Source organism: Lepisma saccharinum, chromosome 19, assembly GCF_977018435.1.
Source record: "Lepisma saccharinum chromosome 19, izLepSacc3.1, whole genome shotgun sequence".
Classification (NCBI taxonomy): Eukaryota; Metazoa; Arthropoda; class Insecta; order Zygentoma; family Lepismatidae; genus Lepisma; species Lepisma saccharinum.
In genome coordinates, this window is record NC_139247.1 from 55464413 (window position 1) to 55484491 (window position 20079).

General features: G+C 39.7%; 1 protein-coding gene across 1 annotated transcript in view; it reads right to left on the bottom strand.

Annotated features, from left to right (window-relative positions):
- The window catches only part of LOC146003029 (opioid-binding protein/cell adhesion molecule homolog), a 640597-nt gene that overhangs the window by 91168 nt on the left and 529350 nt on the right, over positions 1 to 20079 (bottom strand). The window contains exon 4 of the mRNA XM_083141192.1: positions 16045 to 16252. Within this exon, the coding sequence (XP_082997318.1) occupies positions 16045 to 16252 (208 nt within the window). The remainder of the gene's footprint in view (positions 1 to 16044; positions 16253 to 20079) is intronic.

The following is a 20079-nucleotide window of genomic DNA, read 5'->3' on the forward strand; positions in this document are numbered from 1 at the left end:
ACGGCGCTCTATATAGCTGAATAATATGCTCGATAACTTTACACATAGCTAAATAGTGTGCTCAGTTGCTTTACACATAGCTTAATAGTCCGGTCAGTTGCTATACACATAGCTGAATAGTGAGCTCAGTTGCTTTACACATAGCTGAATAGGACGCTCAATGGCTTTACACATAGCTAAATAATGTGTTTGGCGAGCATGGGCGTCGGGAGGGGTTCGAACAGGTCCGCCCCCACTGGAAATTGACATTGTTTATTCGAAGTTACGAGAAAGAGGAAAACTTATTATTATTGTTTACATCGAGAATAATGCACCTTCACATTTCTTGTTGGCTTTGTCAAAAGTTACACATTTGAAGCGTTATTCTTCTAGCTATAAGGTTTTGAATTGAAAGTTCTTAATTTAGAATTTTTTAGACGAAATACAATATAAGATACAAAAATTAGGTGAGAAGTGTGTTTAGGCAATGATAAATTCAAATTAATTACGTACTTTAGAGCAATAAAAGATAAACAGTGACGTAGTTCACTAAGGTATCACCAGATGAACGAAAAGTTGTTAAGGATATGCGACTATGTGTATTACGTGCAATTTGTTGACATTATGGCAGGCAATGTTTACAAAGAAATTTCACCATCAATATATGTCTTTATTATTATAAGTTTTTACTTTGATTTGAAGCAGTGTCTACTTTCTAGTATATGCATTACGATAAAGAAAACTAATTTTATTCTTTGAAGAACCTACTATACTCTATTTGGAATATGTAGAGCAAGGCCTCACATGACACAAGAGAAGGGGAGAGAGCGAGTGAGCGGAGCAATAATACAGCAGCTGGGAAGGTTCTGTTGGAAGATTGAGAGCCAGACGTTTTGATTGTTCAGACTTTCTCTACTATAGTTAGTGATTCTAAAAATGTATACATGATCTGAGTGATGGTCATTTTGCAGAAATTGCGGCTATCTTGAATTTTTCGATTTATTTTTTTAAAAAAATATTATCGCAGAATATGACAATGTAACATGTCATTTTATATGTTTTTGACATCCAGAGTACAATAACGGCATTTAAATTGCATTTGGATAGATAGAAAGAAGTACGAGTTTTGTAGAATTTCATGGCAAAATTTAAAATGCTGTTATAGGTTTTTAACGTTTATACGTACGTTCAAAATCACTGTATTAATTCATTGTTCTTTTCATTTTTACGGAATAATCAGGGCCTTGCGAAGAATTAAAAATGAAAGTAGTTGAATTAGCGCAGTCTCCTTCGAAGACAAAAACTCGAAGAATCAAATGGTGCGCTAAATTGTGTAATTATGAACATAGATTACTTTCTCTATCATGCAACCTGATACAGACCGTACATTCTTGATTTGCTTTACTTCGCTTCTTGTACCACTTTTAGAAAATTTGCGAAGATGGGGATGAGTGGTGACATGATTAAATTGATGAATAGACACTCGCAAACATCCATGCCAAGCTGGAATTCAAACCCAGGACTCCTGGCATCATAGTGCGATGTGCTAGCCAGTCCGCCAGGGGGCCTGAAGACTGTACATTCTAATATTAAAACGAGTAACTAAATCTTTCTATGAGGATCCTCTGCAAGTCACTTCAAAGAAAACCGACAAGTCTCAAATAAGAAATCTCCGAGGCTAAGTGGATCAAAATTCATATCAACCACATGTGTTGTATGTAATCAGTTAGAATAGAAGAGAGAAATCAAACTTTTCCGAATTTGTGAGCATAAAAAGTAAAGTAATTTCTCTAGATGTAGCTTTTGAAATAAGTTCTTCAGTTAGTGATGTGTCAAGTGTTTTTGTCTCAAGTACAATATACCAAGAAGTTTATCACTATGTTCTAGCACCAAGGACTATTGATGCTATGATATTCTCCTTTGCCAAGATCAAATGTTAGCGATCAGGACTATCATTATGGAGCTGAAGGACACCGTGTCCCAATACCAGCTTCAATAACGCCCGAGATTCTTGTGCGTTATGATACAGACAGTTATCATGGAGATGAAGGTATACACTGTCAGGTATGCATGGAACACACGGGACAGTACTCGCTCTTTTCCAAGATCGCGATGTTCAAAATTAACAACCATATTGGAAGAAATTGATAGTCCTGAAGACTATGTTGCTACATTTGGTACTGATGTTACATCACCTAGTCAGACAAATAAATAGAAGCCTAATGATTGGTTCACTGCTCGCAGCCAAAGAGCTAGTACACGATTCCTATTAACTTTGTACCAAATAGTGATTCAGATACACCATCTGACATTAGAAAGCCAGAAAGGGATTTGTTACACTTGTGGTTTCTCTTACGATTTCTTAATTCTTCTAATGTGCCTCAGCTCAACTTTCCTGAAACAGTAGACATACAATCAAGATATTCCCTTATGAGTACATTGTCTAACCATCCACTTTGACGGACAAGTACTGGATTTAGTCCAATTCTTCCATACACAACAACAAAATCTGATTCCATACATTCAACCATTCAGACTAGATCAGGCACAGATGAGATGGTTTGGACACATGAAGAGGATGGGTGCAGAAAGACTACCAGTAAGAGCTTACAATACACAAGGAGTGGGGATAAGGCCAAGGGGGAGACCAAGATGTCGGCGGAAAGAGCAGATAGTGGAGAGTGTTAGGAGAAGAGGACAAGATTGGAACACCGTAGAAAGAGAGAGATGGTGGAAGACCAGACAAGATAGACTTGACTTCTATGCCGACCCAGCCAGAGGCAGGAAACGGCGAGGGATGATGATGACATTCAACCATGGTCAACTTTCAAGATGTTCTATGTTAGTTGAATGAAGAGGGTTTATTATATCACGATGAAGGAGTGTTTCGCTTAATTAAGGAAATTCATATTCTTCATGCACAAAAGTCTCCGAATATCTTTCTTGCCCTAGCAGGATTTCATTTGCAAAATGTAGTTATCTCATGTATCGGACTTTATATCAAAACCAGCGGAGCTCTTGAAATTCTTGTATAAACTTGAACAATTGGCCCACATTCAGCTTAAAGGCTTTAAATGGACATAATTATGCTCACATAGTTGGAGCAATAGGGATGTTTTCTGGAAACACTTCCGCGGAAAGCATTTTTAGATAGCTGTCAAGATGAAAATATTCTACGTTGTTTTTAATTATTCACACACGTAGTTATCAATACACAAAGAAAATCATTTATTATACAGGGTGGCTCAAAAAGTCACTTAAAACCCTCTGTACAAGGCCAGGCCAAGGGGGAACCACATTGACGCCAGCCGCGTGGTCGGCGGCCATATTGATGTCCGCCATCTTGAATTCAACTTCAGAATTTTAAATGGGAAGGGAGTGATATGCTATATCAAAGCAGGCTAGAATTTCACGAGAAATGCAATGGCGAAGGTTTTTTTGATGTATCTTTAACCAGTAAAAAGTTATGACTGAATTCTTGTACCAATTTACTCCTTTTTGAGGTGTTAGACAAATGCCTTAAAATTTGTTTAGCGCATCAGTAACGCATCGAGATCAAAGTGACGTCTAGGGAGAGAATTTCGTATGCCATTGCACAAGATTTTAATCGGATACATCCATGAAGAGCTGCACATTATGAATGGTTGTCGCGAACAATTACAGTGTGATGCTTCCATTAAATGAAAAGTCCTTCACAGTGGGTGCAGGCTAATGTTTATGTTCATAAGGAAATTCATAAACAGAATACTCGATGCTTTTTATCTGATAACCCATTTTCGACAGATCAAAGCTGAATGGTTAGTGCTATTAATTTAATGGTGTGGCGTGCTGTGTGGAACACGATTGGTTAGTCAATTTTCCATCAACGGAAAACCTTAAATGCTTAGGGCTACTTCGATTTGTTAAATAAATAGGTTTTTCATCCTTACTTATGGAAGAAGGTACTTTTTACAGAGCTTTTTCAATAGGGAGGAACACCAGAACACTATGGGAACGTTGTGAAGCAGTTTCTGTCCAAAGTTAGTTATCAGATGACAACGTTCGCATATTCTGTTTATGAACTTCCTCTTGAACATAAACATTAACCTTGTCACTGTGAAGGACTTTTAATTCAATGGAAGCGTCACACTGTAAATTGTTCGCGACAACCATTCATAATGCGCAGCTCTTTGTGGATGTATCCGATTAAAATCGTGTGCAATGGCATGTGAACTTCTCTCCCTAGACATCACTTTGATCTCGATGCATTACCGATGCGCTAAACAGATTTTAAGGCATTTTTCTAACACATCGAAAAGGAGCAAATTGGTACAAAAATTCAGTCATAACTTTTTACTGGTTGAAGATATTTCGGAAAAACCTTCACCATTGCATTTCTCGTAAAATTCTAGCCTGATTTGATATATCATATCATCCCCTTCCCATTTAAAATTCTGAAGTTGAATTCAAGATGGCGGTAATCAAGATGGCCGCCGACCACGCGGCTGGCGTCAGTGTGGTTTCCCATTGGCCTGATTACGATTGGTCATCACCATTTCCATGTCGCCCGCTGCAGTGGCCTTCTACTGGGGGTGTTAAATGACTTTTTGAGCCACTCTGTATAAAATAAAAAGTGTTGTCACTTCTTTGTCATTTGGACCTGTTTCTGTTTGCATTAGCACCACTTCTTCGAGACCTAACTTGAGCAGGCAGACATTAACGTGTGCGGTATAAGGAAGTGCGTACCACATTTCTTTGCATTTGATAGAACTATGAACTTTGATGTATTATATATTACAATAATTGCTTGAAACTCAATGAGGAGCACCCTGTGATATATGAATACTTCAAGACTCGCAATTTCACCATTCATTCCAATAAAATATTTGGCAGTATTGCTATAGGTCAAACATTAGAACAATATTAGGTAAAACTTTTCTATAGGGGTGACGGATTTCTTACTTTTTACAGGAGAAAGTACTTACGCAAATCATTTTCTGTAGCGTTGTGGAAGTTCGTGAATGTAGTTTTGATCCATTTTAATGCGAATACATGTTGTTTTCTGCGAAAATCTCTGTCCGACACGGTGTTTCTGCTGCCGCCATTTGCTTTCTGCACGAGAACACAATGTTCCGTGTGTTAGATGACGTAAACCCCGTAGTCAGTGTTTCAAACTTGCCGTGTTTTCACTATAACATGATGTGTCCAATGTCGAGTATTTTTATTTTTTAAATTTTTTTTAACTATGCTTGCCTAACCTAACCTAACCTAACCTAATTTTACGGAAAATGGGTTGTGGGGCTAACGTGAATGGTTCTTGGGGCTAACGTCAATTGTTTTTGGGGCTAACGTGAATGGTTTGTGGGGCTAACGTCAATGGTTTGTGAGGCTAATGTCAATGGTTTGCGAGGTATTAGCATAATTTCAAATCCGGGCAAGAAAGTAGGTTTTCCGCTGAACAAGGTTGCAACACTGCATAAATCGACAAAACACTCTCACAACGCGCGATGAACCAGTACGCTATCACCTTAATGTGTGCTACAGAATCGAAATAATGAGTAACAGTAAATACTCATAAATGTAAGAAGTAGACATTATTTTCTTTAGAAATTCGTTATTTCACCTAAAGAAATGTTCCGCAATGCAGAATAGTACGTTAGCAATGTAAAAAAGTGCGAAATAAATTATTTATAGGTGTCACCCCTATAGTAAAGTAGTACTCAATATTACAATAAGCCAGCAAAGGGATGAGGTGGGATAATTGGAATTGGACGATGGCGCTATGTGCAGAGCAATTCATTGCAAAGGTACTTGGCTCATCTAGATAAACGTGCGATGAAGTGCGGTTCGAACAATACAACCAAGCAAAATATGTTAACATTTTAAAATTTTATATCCCATTTTCAAATATGCTTTTCCACATAAAGCGTTCCTACTTTCAGTGTCATGTTTAGATGAATGTGCTAGAAAATAGCCCAACACTGAGTCCTTTAAATTGTGATTATACAGAAAAGACAGTACTTACAACCCTAGTATAGCAGAACATTTAAGACCTAACAATTATGTCCCAACCTGTACATGCTAGAAGTGCCAACAAGCTACGGTGTGTGTCCTTGCAGAGTTGAAAACATCATTTGCTCTACATTTTTCAAATGCATAGGAAACAATTTATGTTGAAATGTTTGATTCAAATTAAAAATAAGGCACATGCCATTTTTTCGCTCTTAATGACCAGCTTCAAAATGTAAAGGTCACATGCCATTTATTCTTAATTCTAGAGCATAATTTGTGCTTTTTATCTCAGCGTGCTTGAAAACCTATAAAATGAAGTGCTACTCCTCCAAAATATTTTTTTTAAAAAAAATCGAAAATTCAAAGTGGCGGAAATTTCTAGAAAATGACCACAAGTCAGATCACGTGACCATTTTTTTATAAATTCCTATAGATAATAGAAATCATTATAAACAAACAAAATTTCTGGCTCGCAAAATTCCAACAGAACTCGTCCAGCTCCTAGACTACAAAGCAATGAGCGTTGCTACAACCGACTGGTAGCTGCAGCCGCCTTTTCTCCTCTATGCACACACTTCCCATCTCAGGCGTTCATTGGTTGAGCCCTCTCTCGCTCCAGAGATTCCTCGGACAGAGTGTACAATTGGTTTATCATTACATCGTTAATTTCTCCTGTAATAATATTTATGTATATTCAATAAGAATTCAGAAAGGGACAGAGAAACTCTGAATAAAACACTCACAAAAGAAACACTCTGGGAAACTTAGGTAATTTCGAAAACTTAACACGAAGGTACGCCTCCAAGAGAAACATCTTACATTAATTTCATCTTGTAATTATTCTTTGGTAGAGAGAGGAAGAGGGTAGGGGGGGCGTACTTGCGGCAAATACATGTCTTAATGAGAACGTTTCTCAGTCTGGTCTCATAATTAAATGGATTGTTTCCCTCCCCCCTTATCTCTGGCGGTTTCCCAGCCTTCAATTCAACGTTTCTCTCTCTCCCCCCCCCTCTCTCTCTCTCTCTCTCTCTCGCTGTTTTTCGAAGGCACCAGAGGTTTCTCCTGCAAGTTTAAGATGTTCTCTCCGTTGGAGGTCTTTAATTGGTACCTTTGTTAAAGCAAACCTCTTGGTGCTATTAGCAGAAACAAATTAAATGAACTTTGCAATGTACTTTTACGGGTGGATGTGATAGCTCTTTAGGTTTCTTCACCCCCCCCCCCAGAAAAGCGAAGGAGATATCATATCGCTCTCAGGTTCGTATTTAGGCAGACTAGGACGTTACTCGCGGCGCTAAGACGCCGGAGATTCCGAATTCGAATCCCGGCCTGGGTATGGTTGTCTTTGAGTGTCCCTTTTCAATTTCATTATACAGTAAAACCTGGTTAATTCGGACCCCGATGGGCCGGACTTCGCTTAATCTGGACAGGCAAAAGGCAAAACAGAATGCAAGGTTTTAAATCTGGCTAGAAGTCAACAATCGCATTCGTCATATTGCTTTACATTTTACTCTACAGTATAGTGTATATAGGCCTATGCCCTTTAACCTTTACTCGGCAAATGGGTCACATGTGACCCATAGAAAATATAGGCGTAGTCGGCCGTTGGATCACTGGTGATTAAAAAGTTCATGTGCTTTTAGCACCTTGTATGTGAGGTTGTAAACGCTGACATATGTTCAGATAAAACTTTGAAATGTCATGTGGAAGAAAACCCACCCACCCAGGACCCCCTCCCCCGACTCCAAAGTCACGTATGGAAGCTGGCGCGAATTTTAAATTTGTACACTTATTTGACATAAAATGTTATAACTCGTAGACTATTTGACCAATCTACTTCGGGTATCTTTTGTGTTGCAGCTTAAATATCAGGGCATGCAATTATACAGGAATAAAAACGCCAAAGCCAGTAAGAGGGGTTGGGTGGGCCGCGGACCCCAACTTTCAATGAAAAAATCATACAAATGCGGAGTTTGCCTCTCTTTCCCCGCTATTTTAGAAAGGATAGGTAAACTTTAGCCTTATTTTCAAAGAATGGTTCTTTCTCAACCGAAAGAAAGTAATTTCATGTTCCTGGGTGCATTATATAATCCAATATTTGAAAAAAAACTCCCCATTTGTATGATCGTTTTCATTGAAAGTTGGGTGCCGCGGCCCACGTAACCCCTCTTATTGGCTTTGGCGTTTTGATTCCTGCACTGTTGCATGACCTGATGTTCTAGCTGAAAAACAAAAGTTACCCGAAGTAGAGTTCTCAAATAGTCTCCGAGATATAACGTTTTTCTGAAATAAGTGTAAAATTTAAAAATCGCACGCAAATGCGGCGGCCAGAGAGAGGTTACTTTCGAAAACCCGCTCGGCTGTCTAAATGTTAAATACACCATAATAAACGTGTTTTGTTGCTATAAACGGAGTTTTAATGCACTTTCTACTTTCGTTAAACCGGTTAACTTATCCCCCCATTAGTCCGGATTAACGAGGTTTTACTGTATCTTCGCTCATTCCCATCGTAGTGATTAGCCAAAAGTAGCAGAAAAGCGAGTAAACCAAATCAATCAAGCAAATATTTTTTTTTGTTTTTATTTCTTAAAAGAGGTTCGATTAATTGTTGATTTGGTGTTTTAATCAAATACTCAATATGCTGACCAAGGCCTAATTTATTTATTATAAAACATAAAACTAAACGTTACGTTTCAACCTTCTAGCAAGGTCTTCTGCAGACTATGTACCAAATAAAAAGGTTGCTAGAAGGTTGTATTTGGTAAATAGTCTGAAGAAGACCTTGCTAGAAGGTTGAAACATAACGTTTACTTTTATGTTTTATAATGAATAAATTCGGCCTTGGTCAGCATATTGAGTTTTTTATTATCATGGAAACAAGGCTTAATGGTGTTTTAAGTCCACGTTATGATATTAAGGTTACTTGGGACTGGACCTATAGTTTAAAGTGGGATCCGAACCACTATGTGCCTCCACCGGGTCTTAAGAAAGGTGAAACACGTGTGGGAACAGAGGATCAGAAGATGTTGATGATAATATTAATTGGCAAAGTTGGTAATGTGAGTCAATAGTGAAAAGAAGCGTTTAGGATCGTCTAGTAAAGAACTGGTAACACGTTTAAACTTTTGTCCTATGACAGAACAAAACACTACCTATACTGACCACGGCAGTCTATATTTCAGTAAAATAAAAAGAACAACACAATTTAACACGTGACGTTTCAACCCTTTATCACAGTCTTCCTCAGACTTGATACCAAACTAAAATGAAATAGAGTTCAAACATACACAAATAGCACAGGGTATAGACACCGAAACATCTGAAAGTTCCGGCCCTTATTTGCGAAAATGCTCTCTAGATGTCTCCTGTGTCTAGACCCTGTGTAATGTTTAAGTGTGTGTATTATATACCGGGCGTCCCAGAAGTCTTTCCCTGATTATAAACTTTATTCATATCCGCTATATGCAATGTAGAGATGTGAAACTGGTGCCAAAATGTTGGAAAACTAACCAAGTTTATTTGTTGCAGGTTTCAGTAATGTGGCTGTAGTGTAGCAGTGTCGGTGCCAAGGAATCCGGAATTAATGCTTTTGACATCGGGTGGCATCTTTCCATACAACGATTCTTGGACTTGACAGGATTTGGGAATGAAGATAAATTCCATTTTTTTAAATACCAACTTATTGATGGCAGATATTCTAGACGAAAGAATTCTGTACATTTGAAAGTTCCTCTGCACTGTTATTGGTGACCGGTTCTCGTGATACCAGAGGACATGCTGAGCTTTTTCCTGATTTGTGAACATTTCCGGTTTTCTAGTCACTGACACTGCTACACTACAGCCACGTTACTCAAACCTGCAACAAAAAAAACTTGGTTAGTTTTCCAACATTTTGGCACCACTTTCACATCTCTACCTTGCATATAGCGGATATGAATAAAGTTTGTAATCAGGGAAAGACTTACATATAAAGATATATATAATCTTACTGCCTCAATTGTTTTTATTTTAGTTTGGTTTCAAGTCAGAGGAAGACTCTGATAGAGAGTTGAAACGTCACGTGTTAAGTTTTTTTTAAATTTTATTTTATTGAAGTATATACCGCCTTGGTTAGCATATTTAGTATTCTTTCTGTAAAGAAATGTGTTCTTATAACCTGCTTCAGTTCGTAGATTAATATCATCGTTGAGATTAATCTGTAAATAGAAAGATGACGAAATACCAGAAAAAAAGCAGAGAAAACCCGAATCAAACCAAAGTAACTTTCACGCAAAGGAACTAAAATATTCATTCTAGTAAATACTGAAGTAACAAGGTTTAGGCCTATATGTAGCTTGGGAACTATCTTCTCTCTCTCCCTGGTACAGGGAGGGGGTGGTAATAAAAGACGACATCCCACCCCACCAGCTCACAATCACTTTCGCAGCGAAAATCCGCACATTCTGGGAAATCGAAAAAGACAAGGTGGGAATAAGACGATGAAGGCGATCCAAAAAGAAGCTTAGGTGATCGGGAAAGCTTTTCCCCGGCAGATTCTGGTATTCAATCACCTCCAATACCGACTGACCTGTCCATTTGCTCTCGCAACCCAGGGAGGAATAGAACGGCTAATACTCTCGGGGGATCCCCGGCCTGCTAATTGCCAGCTCAGCAGACGTATCGTTACGGATGTTCTCCCCCTGAGGGAATCCCTCCAAGCGTGAAGGGTAAACATCTGCTCCTCTGGAAACAAGGGCCTGCACTTTCATCTTCAATCGGCAGCTCCTGTGGAAGGCAATGGGTTCTGAAACTTTTCCATTGACTTCCACCGAGGGTGGCCGGCTACGAATGGATTGTTAGGTGCTATATTCACGTTGATGCAGCTGCAGGCTTTACCCGTAAGAAGTCCCAGCATTGTGGGGGGTTTCACTTTCTCTCAATTTGTTTGAATTTTATGTTCCCTTTGTGCACAGATAAGCTAATCGGGACTGAACCTACAGTTTTACGTGGGTTCCGAACCACTAGTCTCATGCACCGGGTATACTTATAAAGTTCATCACTTCTTTGTAGTGCATTAGGATTTATATAAGTTCTCTGTCTTCGTCAAATATTGCAATATCGTAAACTGCCGCGCATCAGCTCTTCCCTCCGCGCCAATGTTGCCAACTTAGCTCTTTCGGAACCAGATCTGGCTCTTTCCTGCATTCACTTGGCTGTCAACTGTGACACCCGCCCTCCTGCCCCACTATGATGCCATCACTGGCTCAGGCCCACATGCACCAAGTTTTGCCACGAGTATAAATTTTTCACGTGACGTGATATTGTTATACTGGCTGCGTCGCCCCACCATTTCTTACCTCCCCAGCTACTTTTATATAGCGCCGCGGCTGAAGTGAGGATGGCAATATTGTTATCCGGGAATCATTTATTTTCGATTTCATACGACCATCGGTGGATTATTGAGATGGGTGATGCCGCCAGATCTGGACGCTGAAAACTAAGAATAAATTGTCATCACTTTAAAGTTAACCGTAATAGCAGCGCCCTCCACCACCTTGACAACTAAAATTACCCTAGGAGGCACATTATTCAGCCTTCCTAAATCTAGCTCCTTGAAAGTCAACTTTAGCTTCATTTAAGGTGAAATTTAGCTCTTTTATGGGCATCAGGTTTGGCAACACTGCCAGGATGGCCATAGGAGGCAAGAAGAAATGCGTTATGATTATGGGACCATTATCGTATTCGTTCTCTCGGGAATATGAAACATCCAATGAAGTAGAAAAGTACATGGACGGAAAGGGGACACGTTTAACAATGTCTTAGTCGTAGGAAAAGTCGAAACTTCCATTTGCTTAGCTGTAATTTAAAGTTGAAGTTAAAATAGCCTTTAGAAACCCGCTTCCACTTGCAACATGTGCAGAAATTTCATAGTCAAGGGTTTTTCAGTAGCAGTGCCCATTCCAACGATATTGAAATAAATGCGCAGTTGGTGCGAAATAGAGAAAAAGATGAAGTGTGAACGAGATACGGAGAAAATGAGAAAGTGTGAACGAGATACTGAGAAAAGGAGAAAGTGTGAACGAGATACGGAGAAAAGGAGAAAGTGTGAACGAGATACGGAGAAAAGGAGAAAGTGTGAACGAGATACGGAGAAAAGGAGAAAGTGTGAACGAGATACGGAGAAAAGGAGAAAGTGTGAACGAAATACGGAGAAAAGGAGAAAGTGTGAACGAGAGACGTGAATCAAGAGTCGGAGAAACGAAACGGAGAGAAAGGTAACTTGAAATTTGAACAACTTATACTGAACATCGAAACTCAAAATGACATTTTTAGAGCTACATGCAATTAGTGAATTATATTCGGGGTGTGCAATTAATTTGAAAGGGGATTAGAACAAAGATACTTATTTCTATTTTCGTACACTGTGACAACTCCATAAGAACCTCATATGCTCAGCTCCATAAACCGATATGATCAAAAGAACGACTTTAGATCCTCAAATACTTCCATAAAAAGGTTGGCATCACTACCTCAGTGCCTTAAAGCTTCCTCCACTAGTTTTCCGAAAATGGTACTACATTTTCCCTCTCTGCTATTTCCATGACAACCCTTCCGTAACAAAATGCCTTTCGGCAGTACATCTTCGAGCAAACAATGCCGGCTTACGGGTGTCCCGCCACCTCAGAAACTTAAGAGGAGAGAGGAAAAAAGCGAAAGCGGAAATGGCCTAGCAGAAAACTTGTTCGCGGGACACAGAAGAACTCTCGCAACAAAGAAGCAGCTCCATTGTTGAAACAAATGAAAAGAAAATCTAACATTTTCCAAGCCATCCCGCCACGGTAGAAAATCTCCTTCCAGCCCAAGTTAATAGCTTATGCCTTCCCCCCTCTTCTACCCTGCAAGATGTCATTCCTTTGCCCGTAACACCGCAATCTGAGTTCATTTTCTTCACCGGTCCTCAATGCTTTCGTTTCCGCGTACCAGAATGCGTCTCTGTCCTTGCTGTGCAAAAGGAAACAAATTGTTGAGTTCAACTTACACTTTGTGTCTCCCGAAATCTCATTTCCACTCCCTATCGCATTTGCCGGTGGAAGATAAATGAGGGTTGCCGAATCTTGGGAGTCACTCCAAATTTTCTCTGACCTGCTCTCAATCTTTACCCTTTCGGAGACATTGGATCTGACCTTAACTTATGCTTTAATCAAATAAGATGAACGGGTCCCTTCTCTGCCCATAACCCTCTTCCATATCGTGCATCAATTCTACCCACCGGTGTCTTTTCAAAATGGAGAAAGATTCACGAAAAATCACATTGAATTGAACTTTTCTCGCATAAAAATATGAACTCACTTTCGCGGCTGAGCACACATACAATCTTGTACCTCTGCCTACCGGAGGGGTATTCTGAAATTTTGAACTTGTTTACCGCAATAATTATTGCTTATTGTACATATTTTTTATGCACGCCATCTACATTAATTAGATATAACAGAAATACGTAGACCACCAATTCAGGCATGCAAGTACAAAGAACTTCAAATTTGACAGCAATTCCTGTATTTTTCATAAAATTTCCCTTCTTGCATAAAATTGGATCTAGATTTCCCTGCGCCAAGCGAAATTTCCCTTCATGTAGCAACACTGTCTCTGGAAAGCACTGCACAGAACGTAGGAAGGAAAAAGCAGTGTTCACCTGCAACCCTGTTTGCAGCGTTTGACTTTACCCGGTTAGATTCTTTAAATAATTTACTTAAATTCTGGTTTAGAATAGTGCCCAAAAGTTAAGCATAACTATTGTACGAGAAAATATTTGATTAATGAAGTGTCGGAACTGCACAAAACATAGTAAAAATTAATCAAAATATTATCTCGTATTCAATAAAGTAGAACATATGAAAGTAACAATTAGTTTTTAATCCACATCCACATTGTATACCACTCTTAGTAACGAGATACCTCAACGGGATGTGCAAGATCGCAATTGCTCCATCAGATCGAAACTTTCAACACACGCATCGTTCCCAATCATTAGAAAGACGTTTTCCATCGCGTCTATTGTCTTTTTCTTCTTCTCCTCCCTCCACGAGAATAAACGGGAAGAAAAGAAATGGAAGGGGGTTTGCGATTTCATCTCCATCTGCAACTCGACACCGAGGACGTCAGAAGCTCTCTGCTCCGTACACAGATGAATTCATCCGGGCGGAAGCAGAGCGTCACCTTCCGGAAAATATGGCGACAACCTTCCGTGTTTTCCTACAGTCGATTGGAAGGGGGCAGGAAGATAGCGGAGCCCGGGTCGTAGATCTGAAACTACTTTTATCTCGCGGTTTCTGACAGGATGACTGCGACCGGCAAAGTGGGTGCTGAGGTCTCCTGCCTTTTGCTCTCTTCATCTGCATGCTTCTTCGGCCAGCGAAGATCTAGCCCAATGCAGGAGTCGGGATTCTCTTCTGCATGCTACTTCGCCCAGCCAAGACCTAGGTATCGGAATTCTCTTATGCATACTTCTACGGCCAGTGAACATCCAGTCCCAAGTAGGAATCGGAATTGTCTTATGCATGTTACTTCGGCCAGCGAATATCTAGCGCCAAGTAGAAATTGGAATTGTCTTATGCATGCTTCTTCGGCCAGCGAAGATCTAGCTCCAAGTGAGAATCGTGAGAATCGAAATTCTATTCTCCATGCTTCTTCGACCAGCAAAGATCTAACGCCAAGTAGGAATCGGTAACCTCTTCTGCATGTTACTTTGACCAGCAAAGATCTAGCGCCAAGTAGAAATCGGAATTATCTTATGCATGCTTCTTCGGCCAGTAAGGATCCAGTCCCAAGTAGGAATGGGAATTGTCTTATGCATGTTACTTCGGCCAGTGAGGATCCAGTCCCAAGTAGAAATCGGAATTGTCTTATGCATGCTTCTTCGGCCAGCGAAGATCTAGCTCCAAGTGAGAATCGAAATTCTATTCTCCATGCTTCTTCGGCCAGCAAAGATCTAGCTCCAAGTGGGGATCGGAATTCTCTTCTGAATGCTTATTCGGCCAGCGAAGATCTAGCTCCAAGTGGGGATAGGAATTGCATTATGGCACTCTTGATTCTTGTAGAGCCTTAGTTTTGGTAGCCCTGCACGCAGTCTGAGGAATGTATGGAGCAAGGGCGCGCTTAACTGTAGAAAAGAGGGAAAGCTAGTGAGTGGAGCTAATCAATGCGCGCTTAAGCAAACGTCTGGTAGTTGCAGCCACGTTTTTCCTCCATGCGCTCCTTTCCTCTATCACACGGCACGGTCATTGATCGAACTGTCTCGAGTCACTACTTGCGCATAGAACTTTTTTTTCATTCCTTTGCTTCAGAGATTTCCAGGACAGACTGTAGAAGAACGTGACTGTAGACTGTTCCTGAATATTAGCAACATTCATTGTTGGAAGTAATGATTCTTACACCTTGAACGTCTTGATTACACGACTGAAAGCATTACGTGGGAAGACCATTACCAGACGTCGTTCAATACTGGATAATGATAGATTTCTCATGCAACGCTAGAACACAGTGCATGCTGAAACCTGGCAGACACTCAATGCCGACTGCAATTGTACACACTGCAACTCTTTGCACAGGCCGGTGAAGAACAGACGAAGGTGACTTCTTGTTTAAGAGGATCATCTTACTTCACGGCTAGCTGATGTACTTGAGGGCTCGTTGCGGAAATTCAAATGGGGCTACCTTGCACAATCTCCCTACAGACCAGATCTTGCACCATAGTTCTTCGGCGAGTTGAAGCAGCGAGTGTGCTGTTACTGAAGTTACAGAAGTGAGTGTGCAGAGCGAAGCAGTGCGCGCTACTACAAACAGCCGGTAGCTGCAGTCGCGTTGGCCCCTCTTTTCTCTCACACCTGTTCGTTGATCGAGCCCTTACAAGCCACTACTTGCGCAGAAGTCTCGTTGTCGCTCACTTTCTCCAGAGATTACTGGGACAGGGTATAGGGACATAGGTATAGGGACATAGCGCTAAGCAAACATAAACAAAAATGTACATAGAAATTAATCGAAGTGTCTTTCAAAGGAACTTCTGTAATAAAACACACAAACATATTACTGCATACTCACCAACGACCTGTATATAGCCCACGCGGCTTCTCATAGGGTCTGTGTTGATCTGGCACATATACCACCCCCTGTCCTCCTCTTGAACATTCTTGATATGAAGGTACCAGGATCTGTGGTCATTGTGAGACAGTGATATTCGCAGATTCTGCGTTATAACACTGTGGTGAATTGTGAGAATTGTTTGCGTATCGACTCGAACCCATGCCACCTGAAAGAGAGAAAGTATTACGACCGATTAATACATTTAGCTAAGATGTACAATTAATTCGGAATTATACTTATTTAAAACTTAATTAAATACATATTTATTTAGTGTGTATTTATACTTTGAAAGTACAGTGCGTTCGAAAAGTGTTGAAAGTACAGTGCGTTCTAAAAGTATTGAAAGTACAGTGCCTTCGAAAAGTCACTTATACTTGAAACAATACAAAAAACAAACAACTAAGGCATTCATCTCGATGAGTAGGCAAGACTGCCAGAAGGGATTGGTATGACCTTGAAGGAGTTTGTGTTGTATTTAGAGCAGTGTAGCTGTTACAGTCCTCAGTGTGAGACGTACAATCACAGTTTGTCAACAATGTATCTTAAGCACATCGCTCATCAAGAACCGGAGAAAGGCGGCAACAAAAAGCAACATAAATTCTGTTGTCTGCTTCTATTGAAATCAAATACTCTAACGCCCACTACAGGAAAACGCGCGGAACCGAAGCGCGGAATTTCCATGCCAGAAGTCTACAGGATATCTTACAGGTTATCGCCCACTGAGACGCCACTTGCGTTCTGTTGCCGCGTAGTTCCCCGTCTCTGTGGGCTTTAAGATTTACGCGCACCCAGCGTATTGTTATGTTATTATTATTATTATTTACTTATTTGTTCAGCACAGGATACATTTTCCAATTATGTTGAACATAATACACTGTGAATAAATAACAAGATAGAAGAGAAATAAAATACATGAAAGTATGAACATCTATGTACACAATATTTACATAAATTTATGAACTTATTGTTGTGATTATCTTTTTTTCAGCACACTACGTGAGTCTGTGAACATATCAAAGTCTGCAATTTTTTTATAGTTCATTCATCGTGTCCTGCATGCGCACTGCTGGTGAAAACCTTTGCGTGTTGACCCTTGACCTCTACGAGCAGAATAATTTTCGGTTTCTTGCACTGTGTCGGCCTACATTAAAGTTTATACTTTCCTACAGTGCGGAACACTGACAGCCGTGATTAATCAGTTTGTGTAAAAAAATGACATCACTGACGACTCCTCTGTTGAACAAAGTTTCCAGACCGAAATGCTTGCATAAAGATGTATAGTTCTTTTTGTGATATTCAATGTTCACCTTGAAGCGCAGCCATTTCACAAACTGCCTATGGACTCTCTCCACTTTTTGGAAGCATATTTTGAGTATGTCATGTGAATGTGTGGAGAAATGGAGAAGTCTTATTTCCCGATGATCCGTCACCAGGTGAAACCGCAATGGATGATTGTTTGAAATTTAGTTTCTATATTTATTGTGTGTTTCAACGCGCGGGAAGTGGTTTGTCGTCTTCACGTTGCATCGCTCCCCGATCCATCGCTTCTCGAAAAGTGGGCGTGGTTTGTCCCGACCCATCGCTCCTTATAACGAAAATGGTCAGGTGTTCCAGATCCATCTCCCCAGAAGCGTGCGTGTGTATATGTGTGTGACATTCTTGAAGAAACATCTTGAAGACATCAGATGGAGAACAGTTTCTAAAGTTTGATGAGTATTCTGATAGATATGCCAGAATTAATGGGTTTGGTAGCAAATTGGATTATTTTAGGTTAGGTTAGGCCGATATCTTTATGTGTGTAACAACGTTTGTTAGTTTTGTTTGTACTGGCACAGATTTTTATATACATCCTGTGAGTGTTCATTTCCTTATTTTCGGAAAAGATGGGTCGGGAACACTTGACCCGGAAAAAAAACACTTCCGTTTTCAGGAGCGATGGATCGTGGCAAAACACGCCCACTTTTCGAGAACCGATGGAACGGGGGTAAATCGTCAGTGTGTTACCGACCTCAGAGATCGCAGTATTACTCACATTTAGTATACAAATTATATTTTGTGTATTACAGGATATTGTTAACAACTGCATTTATTCGTTACGTTGACAAGTTCAATAAATTACAAGCAAGAAGTTCTCGAACTTTAAGTGTGGAGACTTATCGAACACTCTGTATTAGAACACTCACATAATAGAACTTACAGAAAGTTTACCAATTGAAAGAGTACCGTTCGATGAGCATTGGTAAATTGAAATGACTCACAAGTAGCTTCGAAACATAGATGTGAAGTAACTTACAGAGAAACAATTTTCCAGAGCATTGACTGGCAGCTTGTTTATTGGACTAAAACTTGGGAGAAAAATTTGTGCCTTGGCTGCATCCTAAGTGCGTACTGGATATGAGAATAGTTCAGAAAAATCTGGATTATTTTGGGAATCCCTCAGATTTCGGCGATCAAACTCGGGACCGCTTGATCTCAAAGAGACGACTATACCACTACGCCGTCAGAAAAGTACTCGTGGTTATATTATATAGACAAGAAAACCAGAAAAGAACATAAAGGATAGAATCTGAAATTGTGTATTAAGATTAATCAGCTTGGGACGACCAAGAGTTCCGAGAGCAGCCTCGTAAGATGATTTTCTGAAACTTATAACTTGCTACAGTATCGCAATGTATAAAGGAACACATTTTCATCATTGATTTAGGTGAGAATTTGCTCAGTTCGGTGTAATAACATTTCTGTAAAACCATTTTCCAATGTAAATGCAAACAGATGACGAAAGATTTTTGTTTCAGACACAACTACACTAGCGCCTCCACCGGAAAAGATTGATTGACAGTGAACATCGCCATTGACTGAGACTGTGTGGATCCAAAATCATTAAAAAATACATGATGAAATGAAGAGATTCGAATCGTGTCAGTCAATAAGACCTCCGTGGCGGAGTGGTTAACACATCCTGCTACGACGCCAAGGGCCCAGGTTCGAATCCACACCTGGGCATGGATGTTCCTTCTTTGTGAGTGGCCTTCATCATTCATCCTCATCTTCACGATTAGCCAAAAGTGACAGAAAAGTAAAGTAGACTACACCAAATTAATCAGTCACTTGTGTCAGTCAAAATAATTGAGTCAGCATGTTTTCTTCTGCGTTAAAATTCACAGGAAGTCGAAATGAATTTTAAATCTAACAATGGTTTAACTAATTGATTGATTGATGAAATTTATTTTACTTAAGGGGTATCTGGTTCGATACTCGATGGAGGCACCAGTCCTGATTAGTCATACTGTGCATAAAGTGGACTTAAGACGAAAACTCATTCAATCAACAATTTATATTACTTCGCCTTCTGTAACTTTTGACAAATCACGAAAAGATGATTAGTGCAAGCTTACACGTTTTAGTGACAAATTGAATACAGTAAATTGCAGAAAAACACCGAAAAACCTTATTCACCTTAATGTTTCAAATCCCTGACTACCGTCATGAATATGTGAGTGTGTGTGTATTTATATGGATGTTTTGTTGTATGCTCATGAGTATAGGTTACACTTTTAATCCCGTATGTTTTCTTTGTTTTCAATTTTTTTGTATTTTTTCTTTGTAATTTTATATTTTCCTTTATTTTTCCATATTTACCTTTTAATGTAATGGTTTATAGTTATTTTCTAATTTTCATATTCTAAAATGTCGATGTATACATGGTTAAGAGGTAGAAAAAGCTACAAAGCCTTAACTTCGCCATAAAAAAACGAAATGAACGCTTTTTTGCGAAATAACCGTGAAATATCATCAAATTAAGTAGAAAACACGCAAAAACCGGCAATCGAGGTTGTGCTTGCAAACTGTCGATTTGTAACGAAACGTTTGCTTAAAGTTTCCTACCACTTACAGCTGAAGAACGTTTTATCTTCGATCACATCAGGAAGACGCTGCAAATTGGGATTTCCCATGCACATAATCTCAGTTCGAAAACTTCGCTCCCTGTCAAGC